This window comes from Ylistrum balloti, unplaced genomic scaffold (assembly GCF_031769215.1).
Source record: "Ylistrum balloti isolate Yb309-2 unplaced genomic scaffold, AGI_CSIRO_Ybal_v1 Utg369816, whole genome shotgun sequence".
Taxonomy (NCBI): Eukaryota; Metazoa; Mollusca; class Bivalvia; order Pectinida; family Pectinidae; genus Ylistrum; species Ylistrum balloti.
Genome location: NW_026781986.1, coordinates 948,156 through 960,972, shown reverse-complemented (window position 1 = coordinate 960,972; position 12,817 = coordinate 948,156). Strand labels below are relative to the sequence as shown.

General features: G+C 33.7%; 1 protein-coding gene across 1 annotated transcript; it reads left to right on the top strand.

The window, feature by feature from the left end:
• Positions 1–6,255: 6,255 nt before the first annotated feature.
• Positions 6,256–12,817, top strand: LOC132544965 (acetylcholine receptor subunit alpha-like). Its single transcript, XM_060208628.1, has 2 exons — positions 6,256–7,430; positions 12,301–12,817. Exons 1-2 carry the CDS (start codon positions 6,256–6,258, stop codon positions 12,815–12,817), a joined length of 1,692 nt encoding a protein of 563 aa, XP_060064611.1.

The following is a 12,817-nucleotide window of genomic DNA, read 5'->3' as shown; positions in this document are numbered from 1 at the left end:
GAATACGTCAAGTGCTTTAAAATCATACTTCTTCTGTAGCAATAAATTGATAATGTTCCAATTTATTGTTAATCATTTGCGGGTGAAAGAAAATCAATTTTGTATAAACGGTCGCTTTTGCCCTTTGAGGGACAGACCCAATAGAGTCAATTCTTTATAATCCTCTGTAGGACTCCCAGTATTCAGCCCAAATTTTGTCTGAAGCTTTCCGGGGTGAAGAGGAACCATATTTGTATAAATAATAGGCCTCCACTCCCCTCCCAATTTTGTCTGAGACATCGTTGGATGAATGTACATCAGTTTTCAATAAAAGGGAAGTCAGGAGCCCCTATGGTACGGTAAATAATTGAAATACAGTAAATACTTTAAAATTCTTCTTCTGCAACAATGTTTGGGCTTAGTTCCAATTTTGTCGGAAGTATTTTCAGGTATTTAGTAATCAGTTCTGTACAAACGATGGGTCTCAGTCTCTAGGGAAGGAAAGGGCGAGCCAAATAGAGTAAAATCGAGTGAATTCAGTAGAGTTCTTCTACAGTTTTGTATGAATCACTTTTGCATAAACGGTGATTGCCGGCCTCTGTGAGTATAAGGAGTGGGTTCCAACAGAGTAAATTATTTTAGATCCTTGTTCTGTAGAAATTTTAAGATTTGTCCCAATTTGGTCTGAAATAACTTTTAAAAGCATCAGTTTTGTATAAATGGCGGATCTCTGCCCCCTGGGTTGGGAGGGGGCGAGGCTCAAAAGGGGAAATAGAGCAAATTCTTTGAAATTCTTCTTCTAAAGGAATGTCAGGATTCGGCCCCGAACATTTTTGGGTGCAGAGAAATCCATTCAGAATAAAACCTTTTGTCTGAACCCTTTTGGTCGGGAGGAAAGATAGCCAGCTGGGATTCCTCTGCTTAAAAAGCCAAGAATATGAATGACTTTCTTCTGTAAACTTGCTGCTCGCCTCCATATGAATTTAATGCTATCACATTTTTTACTATAGCTATGAAACAGGAATACCTTGCCTTCACAAAGTTGAAAGCTGAATACATCTGTCACGATTAAGAGAAAATGTTATGTTTCATTCAAGAACCACTTCATATTCTGAATGCGATACAATCAACTGTTAATAGGTTACAGGACCAGAGATACATTATTATTAAGGAAAGTCAACTAATGTCAAATTTAATTCTTGTTTCCTCGAAACTTACAATTTCATTAAATATTTTAATTTGTTAGATAAATTGCATAAAAATGGTTCGGTTGAAATACTTTTCATAACACAAGGGGAAAAGTTTTAAAATGTGAAAATAAGACTAACAAACTTTTGCATACTGATATAAGATCACCTGATCAACGTTCGACCATGTTTTTGTTCTAGTAAATCGATCCTTGTTTGTGGTAAGTCGACTCTGTCATTATGGGTCAATCCTTGAATTGTTTAATTCGGCCCTTCATTAGAAGAAATCAACATGGCCTTACCCATTACAAATCGCGCTAAGACACCCACAAGTTTAAGTGATCCATCTCCAGTACTCTCACTACCACTGTACAGCATATACACATGTAATTACCAACTTACTAGACATGATTTGACTTGATATCACGAAGGATAGAACAGACAATACCCTTCATATGTACAATTGCAACATCATCGATCAATTTAGTTAGTCAGATAAGATCATGATTTTAAAACAATTTTCAGTTCGATGACACCATTAGAACTAAAGACGTTTAAATGGTTTGAATTAGGTGTTGTTAAGGACAACAATGATTGTGTAATGATGTTACAAGATAAACGCCGTTCCGAACTTTTGAGAAGGCCAAAAAGTTATGCCGCATGGGCGACTTTCTTTCCGTGACATTGCCACACATTTTTAACTCAATTGTATCAATGTAACTCGAGAAAAATGCTTTAAATATGTTCTTTAAGATGGTGTCCTTACCACATGGTATTTACACGTCTCTGTTGTATTCATCCTGCTATAAATAAACATCTTACTGTTTTATATTCTATGGAAGGAATAAGGTGCTGCTATAACTGGACTGGACATATCTCGTTGATTTTCTTGACTCTGCAAGCTGCTTTTTATAACTTATCTACATTCAAAAGTTAGGTCCTTAGCATCACAGACGGATCCTAGAAGGATGAAATACCTGAATGACGCAGTTTAATTCACATTTGGCCCTACTTTATCTAACTCTAAATGTATAAGAAAAGGTGCTCTTCACTGTTGTATTCTTATGTTGTCTCAAAGACGCCATATATCCGTGTAATTGAACTTCAGTCAAATGGTTTTCTTTTTAAATGTTCTCCTTTTTTTGAACTTGATTAAGTAGGATTTGTATTTATATAAAAAATATATCTACGTAAACAAATATTATTTTGACGAAGACCCTAATAAGGCTCTCAAATCGTGTTACTCTTGATCAAATATTCTCAGACGAATAATATGCAGGACTGATTTCACCGTTAGTTTGGATTGGCGTAAACATACATCACAAAACCTTATTTCGTCCAGTTCTAACAAACTACTGTATCTGTATTAATGAATGAATTTTATATCTGCTATTCAAAACACAGTTTTCAAAATTGAAAACTGAAATCAAAGAACATCTAATGAACCCTTTCTCCTATTTAAACATAAAGGAAATCCATTAAGTACAAAATTACACGAAAGAAGCACAAAGTGAACAGTGCCATTTAGCATATCGGTAAGTTAAGAATTAGATACAGTATAGTGAGAATGATGAATTTAGCTGTATCATCAAACTGTTTCCTCCCTCTAGGACAGTAATCTTTCAAAATACAAAGTGTTAGGGGAAAAACAATATTTAGATGGGGAAGTCCGCTTGCCCCATTTTTCAATACATTTCGTAATTCTCATAACCACAGAAGAACGTTTCTTAATATTGAAAAATCGCGACCTTATTTGTTTGTTTGGTTTTGTTTTTGTTTTCTTTTATAACTATTTATTTAACTATAACTAAGGAAAATGGTGGAGATTTCAAAAGTTTGGCCGCCTTCCTTCTGAGATGGTTTATAATCAAATTCAATATTTTCTTAACATTGTTTGAAACCGATTTTGAGCACTGATGTTCTTGATAGGAATCTGAATACGCTTATGATCTCCTTTCAAAGAAATTGATTTATATATTATCTTATCTAATAATTTGATGATAACTCAATCCATGCAATCAGGATGAGAAAAAATGATACGTTCAGTAAAATGTGTCTCACTACCATTACACTGCAGTTCCTGAATGTTTGTCAATTTAATCAAACAAACAACCCCATGCATAGGACACCATCTGGATGAGGATACCACCTCCTCACTTATTTTGTAACCCAGACATGATATTACGTTCGTGACATTGGATTTTGTACACTATGCATCTCAATGCCTTTTGTTTTCATTTCTAAATGTTAAGCATCTTTTTGAACCTGTCGGTGTAGCAACATCGCCCGAAATGTCTTCTATACTTTTCCTATCATGATTCCGTTCATGTGGTGGCTGGTTTTCTGCTTTTCCACCACATCTGAAAAATTCATTTGTCTCCCTTGCCTGATAAAAATAGTGATGACAATTCCTTTTATCAGGATCTTTTTCAACAATAAATTTCTCATATTTCCCTTCTTCAAATAAGATTTCTGGTTATTCATTTTCGTTTGTGATGCATCTAAAGTTAGTTTTTGTTGGTTTACACTGCTTCTCAAACTCGAAAATACCAGTCCCAAGATAATCTTCTACATCAAATCAATAATGTTCAACAAATGAAAACTGGTTTTCTCTGATTTTCCATGCTTACTCTGCCAAACTTATCAGTAATTTTGGCACGGGAAGCGACTTTCCCTCAAAACAAATGTACGATGACTTGGGCATCGAAATGACAGATGATAGGCATGGCTGGGGAAAAAAGCGTGATCAAACACGTAAAGTACTTCAGTTTATTCATAATGTAACAAGGGCTGTTGATATTGTGTCACAAAGACATGAGCGGTGTGGAAATTCTATATTACATCGACAAGAATGTAACTTTCACTGCCATTAATAGATTATTGTCAGTATTGATTTGTATTTCAGTCATGATATAAACACGAAAAATATATGTAACAAATTCAAAACTTGTTTTTCAATGAAATCAACTACACATAATCTTTATTTTTCAATGTGATGACTACAAACTATATGACTTCCCAATATTGCATGTGCACATAAAATATATAATAAATGCCAATTTCGATATATTTCATATTGAATGTGTACATAACATATATTTATTTATCAATTTCGATATATTTCATATTGAATGTGTACATAACATATGTTTATTTATCAATTTCGATATATTTCATATTGAATGTGTACATGATAAATATAATATATATTTCAATTTCGATAGATTTCATAATGAATGTGCACATAATGCATATTTAGAAATTTCGATATATTTCATATCGAATGTGTTCGTATGATACAAAATAAAAATCAATGTCGACAAATCTCATTTACTTTCAGAACATTTTTCTGTGTTCATATAATCTAATTGACCTCGGATTATTATCAGGTGGTAGGACACTGCAGTGATCAATTCATTGCCTCCCAACTACACGAATTGACGTAAAATGTCATCTGCTCTGGTTACACAAATACCTCTGACATGATTCCATACAAGCGAACAGGGGTAGTTGGTTGAAGTTATTTGCAGATGATAATATTGAGATCGTTTCGCACTGTTAATTCAATAGCTATCGCATAGTCATTATCTTTTTTTACCCAATACGTAAATCCATCTTTGAACTTATTGACATTAAAAAAGTATACCGTTATCTGATCTGTTTTAATGAGTACCTACTCATTTTCTTCAAAATATTCTTTGTTTCGAATATTTATGTACAGTGCCGGTATATATTTTTGTTAATTGATTAGATGACAAAAGAATACGCGGAACCGAACCGATGGTTATCTAAGAGCTCTTGTTTGTTTGCTCAAGCGTTTTAATCACTCTCTGGTAAGCCAAATTCAATCTATATAAAAGGTAAGCAAACAATTAATAATTGCTTTTTGTATTTGTATCATCGAATCGATACTTCTATTGAGATAATTCTATTGGACAATCAAATGAATCAATAATTTTGCATGTATGAAAATCCTAGCACTACTATCGCTCAGAACTCCAGCCATCACCTTAGCTGGTCAAGTCGAGTTGATGATATAGTCAGTTTTCATTATCAGTTCGGAGCGTTTGTCAAACTGTTCATAACACTGATCAACAGGTAAGTCTTTCACAATGTCCAGTGCCCAGTATCCATCTGCATTGTTATTTGTATACATGAATCATCAATTTTACACAATCTTTAATGGATGCTTGTGGAACGATAATGATATCATGACAATGAGACAGTTGACTTTACACTTTCGTCTTATTGAATTATGAAGACTGTCATTCGCACCCTTTGGTTGGTAAAGGAAGCAAAAGTTTTGGAAAGCTGGATAAGTACATTTTAAGTGGTTTGCCGTTTGTGCTTAAAATAAACATTTTCAAAAATTGACTTGGCTGACCTACAAAATATAATGTTCTTGTTGTATCATGCTTGTATAGGTACAAAAAACTTGTTACATTGAAGTATATATAACTTTCTCTTATTTAAGTTTTAAATATTATATACAGTTCAAATTCAGTAATGTATTAACTTTGATTTTAGATATAGATTTCATCACATAACCTTATCTTCTGCATTTCATTGGTCATACTGTAAGTATCTTTATTTTTATTGACTTTTGTTGATATGAAGTGCTGATTTCATTGTATTATGTTATACGTTTTACTGAATTTCTCGTTTTTCTTTGAACAATAATGAGTGTATTTCAAGCAGTAAAGGTCAACATAAAAGACAACAAGAATATTTAAGATTAACTGGAAACGAAATAATGATTGGTTACGGAGTTTACAATTTCCTATCAATTTCTATCAGTTAATTCAAAGACAAATTCGATTTTTGTGTTTGATAATAAATTCTGCCAGCATCCTTCATGTGTGTATAATCGACATTGAGCGATGTAGAACAATTTGAATATTCAATTGCTATTACATCATGTGTTCTTATGAAGTTTTCAGTATATAAGCATCTTCTTGTTCCCCGGCAGACATTGCCGGTCAGAGTATCAAACTTCTGGTGTGAGGGTCAAAAGATATTCAGAATAAGTATGTAAACTCGTATATTATCTTTAATGGTAGATACCTTCTATATTCCAGGACACAAAATTATGGACATGCGAACAGTCCTTTTCATGGTTCTGCTATACAGTAGTGGACAGCCGATACTGGGAGAAGCGGGCACAATGGACGACTGGATTAGACTGAGGGATAGCCTGTTTTCTAACTACACCAAGGATATTTACCCTTTGCACAACTTCAGTGATACACTGAATATAGATATATCGATGTTTCTTTTATCTATTATTGACTTCGATGAAGTTTCTGGTGTCATAACTTTAAGTGCGGGTTTAATGCTGAATTGGAATGACTATCGCCTACAGTGGACACCAAGCGAGTACGGCGGAATTGAAGCTATACAAGTGAATTCTACAAATGTCTGGACACCAAAGGTGTATGTACTTACAGCTGCAGATGACCTCCGCCCGTTTGGCAGCGAAGAATTCAGTGTAGATATTTCGTATACTGGCAGGTTAGACTATGTTCCGGGAAAGCTTTTGAAATCCACATGTTCCGTGGATATGTCCAAGTTTCCATTGGATACTCAGACATGCAATATGCAAGTGATGCTTTGGAGATCTCCGTCTACTGTAAAACTGACTTATAATAGAACGGATTTTATTCTTACGTGGTATACGACCAACGGAGAATGGGATATTACCAAAACTAACGTCTCATATTATATGGCATATGGATCACCGTCTACGACACTGGATTTTATGCTTCAGATATCTAGACGACACATCTACTTCATTGTGTCAATGACGATACCGGTTTTGTTGTTATGTTTTCTCAATCCGTTCGTGTTCCTCCTGCCGTCTTCCTCGGGAGAGAGGATATCCTACACTATCACGATGTTCCTGTCACTTACTGTCTACATGACACTCATAGGAGACATTCTCCCTAAAGTGTCAGAAAACATGGCTGGGATGTCTTATTTCTTGCTGTTAACCTTATTCTACAGCGGTATTTTGATTGTATTGACGATATTCACACTTCGGTGTGAAGCTGCTGTAGATGTTAAAGAGTTTCCAAGATGGTTGAGGAGACTAACACACTACTGCTGTAAAACGAATGAAAACAAAGTTTCCAATGACACAAACTTGATAAAAAGTTTTGATCTGAAAAACCAAAAAGAAGATGAAGTTACTGGAGTAGTTGATATAGATGCAGAGTTTGTGGATGTTCAACTCAAGGACGTGATGCAAGTCATTGACAAGTTTCTGTTTGGTTTTTCTTTGCTGTTAATATCGATGTTGACGCTTTGGTTTATTTGCACCTATCATTCTTAATATATTTAGACTTCTTACAATTTTACAATTTTTTAAACATGACATTACAGTTTATAAAGCTGTCGTTTGCGTTTATATCTCTTTCATTTTGATAAAATCTCTCACCAAAACTGAACGACTTTTATCTCAAGAATGGAATTTCTGTGCCTATATTCATCTCATGGTTTCTCATTAAGCTAAATAGACAATAAATCACTTCCCATACGTTCAAGTGAAGGAATCAGTGATTGGCAAACGCGAAATCAACCGGAAAGTACAAAATTATATAGTATATTATGATTATATATATTGTGATATCTTCAATATCAACAAATGCTCAAACGTTTCCTGGGATATAAGAATATACATAAGCTTCACACAGAATTTGATCTTGAAAGTATATCACTGCGATTTCTTCTGTGTGGAACATATGACTTGGCTCAGAATATAATTATCTGATGTAAGAAAACTACGAAATTTATTTAACTATAGGGCTGCTATACCTCCCCGTCTAGATTTGAATTTTTCCTTCGATCACTTTCGATTTTCCTCTGTCGACTCCTAGGCTTCAAAGTTTAGGCTCTTAACATCAGTGACGAGTCCTAGAAGTACGATATAGCTGTATAATCCAATTAAATTCATTGTTTGGCTCTACTTTATCTAACTCTTGATTATGAAAATGTTATATTCACTTGTGTGTGTTTTGTAAAATCTTGGCATTTTACTTTTAATATGTTACTTGATTCACAATAGGGGATCTATACCCAGCTTTTTGTCCCGCTTCTATAACAGCTTTACTAGAAAGGTAGTGTGTTATTTTTATGAAAAGATGGCCAACATCAACGATATACGCAATTATCACTTAAAGTTGGTAACACCCAGACTTCAGAGAATTGCTTTGAAAGTTCTTCTGTACTCAGCCAAAAAATTAACATTGTCATAAATGTCTGCTTCATAACAATATATCATTGCATCTTTGAACAAAAGGCTCATGATGCCTGTATCGGTCACTGGATATTTCAGCTTTCCTTTAAAACATTTTTATTCACAAACTTTTTGTTAAAATTTTCCAAAAGGATGAAGCCATATTTGGTCAAAATACGTGCATTGTAAGAAGAAGAGGGATATCAAATTCAACATCCACATGTATTTATCCTATCAGGCCACGCCCATCAACCCACAGAAAGTGAGGCCAATCATATTCACAATTTGATCCAGTTCACTGTTCAGGTCATATTGGGACAAATCCTGACATTACTACAAAAGGGTTTTTTAAACGATTCCTCTATTTCCCTTATTAGGATTGGGCCCAACTCTTTGTCTCCATGGGCGTCAGAATCATCTTTTATAAGAGCTGTCACTGTCCAGTGATTAATTCTAATCCGTCACATTCCGTTCAAGTCTGATTACATTTGCACTGATAATATATGTATCCCTGAAACAGTACTGTAACCTTGAACATTTTGCGAGGGAATAATTTCGTGATTTCTATGGGTAAACAATACGCGGAGGTTTATTTTTGCGATAAAAAAAAATTAAGAAATTATTTCGTCTATAAATTTAAGCACATCAAATATATTATGCGTGGGGGGAATTTTCGTGAATTAACCTTCGCGTGTTTAGCATAAATTTCCCCTCGCGTATATTTCCACGCTAACTGTCATTGTCAAATATGTTGAACGCATATCCGTTTGGAATGTGAGAGCTGCATTCATTAATTGATTTTGTATGACTGAAAATAGCACTAATTTACTGTCAATGTAGTCATGTCATGTCACACAAGCTTTATGCTTAGTGATTGCTTATAGCATAATCCTTCATTTATAATAAAATGTACAAGCATACAGTTATGTGTTGATTTTTTGTTTTTTTGTTTTTTATTTTGAATCCTATCTAAGAAATTGATTATAAGCTTTTGATTGGTTCATTCTTTAGTTTTATGCTGATAACTAACAATTTTTTAAAAGGTTATCATGATTACACGCATTGATTCAGTTTGCAAATAGGGTTGTCTGTCAAGCCAGCATGAAACTAAAAAGTATGATATAACCATATGAATAGCATGCGAAAATACAGATATCTTCTTTTTCAACAAAATCTTGTTTTTTTTTTCAGATCAGATAATTTCAAATAACCACAAAAGTCATTATGTTATAGACTTGATACATTGTTCATGAAGCAAAAGACGCTTACTCTTCCGGAACAGCTGGTATTATTATCTTTTCACTTTTTCAGGAGTCTTCGTGTAAATCTTTCTTTTGTTCCTATTTTTGGACCTAGTTTATTAAATATGAGTTTGGATTATGTTCACATGTTGGTATTTTATGGTGTTGTTCTTGTTGAATAGGCAATAGTATTCTTCAGCGTAGATACTTTGATCGAAGGTTGATCACAAACATAACTCACAAACACGTGTGTATAGTCACGTACAAAAGCATATAACGGAACTTAAAATAACACGATATAACATAATAGCCCACACAAAATGAAATATATGTAATATAAGTCACGACATTGATTCAAACACAACATTCCAAAACGCATCAATCATTCATCGTAACGTTATACTTTTACAAGCAGGACAACTACAGCATTCCATATCATTTTCCATATCTGCTCCTGCTTGTCGGGTTTTTTTTTATTCCAGTTTTCAATTCTTTTCGATTCGTAAATCTTCACAATATTCAACTCTATTTCGTCGTAGAAAGATTCACCTATATAACACCGGTCTTAACCAAAATCTGTCCAACTCCGTTATATCAAGGTTCAAGTTCCAATCTTTCGTGCAACCTACACAATCAAAGCCATGCGTCCCGATACAAACAAATCGCTGATTCCTACATTACAGGTAAATTGATAGTTAAAATATCGTAAGTGTACACAGTATTTGCAATATAATGATGTAGGTGCCATATATCAGAGATAGCAGATAAGTTGGATGTATGTCATACAGAAGACCGCTCGAAAATATGTGAAATGAGGTGGGTTGATACGGCTTTATGGTCGAGTAACGCTTCCAGGCCCTAATATTCTAAATTGTATGTTTAAAATTCGTAGCTGTCGACGACATTGGCACTGTTATTTACGAGAATATTGAGAGACAGAAACTCACTTTATCACGAAGGGGCATGGTAAATAAAGAGATAGATGGGCTTAATTACCAGACTTAGATAAGGGTAGGCCTAATTACCGGAGTACTGAACTGATATGAATTCACAAAACGAAACAGGATAAAATGTGTAGAATGTACCTATTGTAGCAATCTTTTATATTCAATTTTTGTTTCAAGTTCGTCTTAAAATTCCGTCATTTTTAATCATTTTTTCATTACAAAATCACACTTTCCTTCGCGATTCTAAGAACTGTTTCATTTAGACCCCACGGAAATTGACATTTCTAGAGAAAGAGTGGCATCAGTGTTATCTCCCTTTTTATGTAACCATTCAAAGCTAGCCACAATTCACATGATTGCCACCTAACTTTAGTGTCACTGTGAAGCCAGTGTAAGAGATTCAAAATTAAAAAGGCTTCATCTTAAAATTATTACTTTCCTGTACTACCCTTTCAATCTTCAAATTTTTATATGATTATTCTTTGCATTTACTTTGAAAATTATTATTATTATTTTTCTTTTTTGTCAAATACTCTACGTAATCAGTCATGGGGGAAAGTTTTTCTTCAACCTTTTTGGGATCAAGAAAATTAAAGATAATTTCTAACTTCACCAACTTCAGAGTGTAATATCTAACATCTCGAGTAATATCCAAAATTAGTAGTGTAGCTAGATCATCCAATTTATATAATACTATTTATATTGTAAAAAATCAAACTAATAGGGACTATTACAATGAGAAATATGTACCATAAATATTGTTAAACAGAATTCAAATGGTGAACATATTGCCTTTGTTATATTTAAATTGATGATCTATACAGCTATGCTTTCTATTAAGGTACCTTAGTCCATCTCTTCAGACTTTATAGTATAAAGGTTGGTTAAATAACTTTTATTTTAATAGTACATGTAGATAGACTTACACCACAATAAGCACCAAGGTAAACATAATACTTTCACTCATATACTCATATCAAGGGTTTGACATTATTTTAGGAATTAATCATTTTTTCCACTGTAAGCACATCATAATGATAATGAAATACAAAAATATGATTTATCACTACCTCAAAAAATGATAAACAACCTTAACCAGTCTTAATGCTTTCTTTTACCAAATCACATGTCATGATATTAAAACAACTCATATACTGCGGGAAAAACAGTTCAAAGGAAGCTTCGTGATGTGTCTTTGAAATAGGTTAAAGACTGGTTGACGAGGAATAATTTTTTACTTGTTTTCTCTTTTTGATCATATTGATCTCGCTTACAAATATTAAAAATTTATAAAATAAAGGTTTCTTGATTCCATTCAAGTATTAATGAATATCATTGTTTCTTATGATTTCATATCAAATGAAACTGAAAATTGATTCCAAAATTCCAGAATAACCCACATCAATGTAATAGGAAGGTGGATGATGAGTCATAGGTAAGGGTCTTTCACAGTGAGGAGAGATAGACATGCAAAAGTTTCTTCCTGTGAAAATCAGAGAATTGTTTGTTGAAACAAATTTGAATGTCAATTGAGGTTAAAGAAGTATTTTTTTTTTAGAAAATCGAAGTACACGTTAGTTGTGCATGTGTTGATTAAATAGGTGTTGAAAAGGCAAATAGATTAATCAATAGTTGATGATGAAATTTGTTTCATTTCCTAGAAAATCATTGTCTAATAACAAACACTGAGTTGGTTGTATGTATACTTTCAGTGTGTTTTACGCTGGAGCTTGGATAATAAAGAAACTGAAAGGAATTAGTGAACCACTTCATCAGAGCAGATTTCTAAAGATGCATGCTATAGAAACAACCCATGAATGTGGTGTGTGTTTTAAGTTATTTGATGAGGTATCAAGTCTACAGATTCATCTCCAGACTCATCTAGACCAGACGCCATCTATCTGCAATGTCTCTGGTAAGGGTTTTGATCATCCTTGTATACTTAAGGATCATTTAGAGACAAATACAGTGGAGAAGTCATACAAATGTGATATTTGTGAAAAGAAGTTTACTAGGCCATATGGTTTGAAAGTACACTACATGACTCATACAGGAGAAAGGCCATACAAATGTGACATATGTGGTGAAACATTTAAGGAACCAAGTGCATTACAGATACACCTGAGTGTTCATACTGAGGAGTTGTTATGCAAATGTGGTGTTTGGTGGTATATCTTCCCTAAAACATCACCTCAGAGTTCACACAAGAGAAAAGCCATACAGATGTGA

Bases quoted from the DNA above. Each gene is read 5' to 3' on its own strand.
- LOC132544965 (XM_060208628.1), top strand. From the start codon at position 6,256: ATGGACATGCGAACAGTCCTTTTCATGGTTCTGCTATACAGTAGTGGA. The intron at 7,431-12,300 runs GTTTGGTTTTTC...GTATACTTTCAG, and splicing joins CAAGTCATTGACAAGTTTCT to TGTGTTTTACGCTGGAGCTT.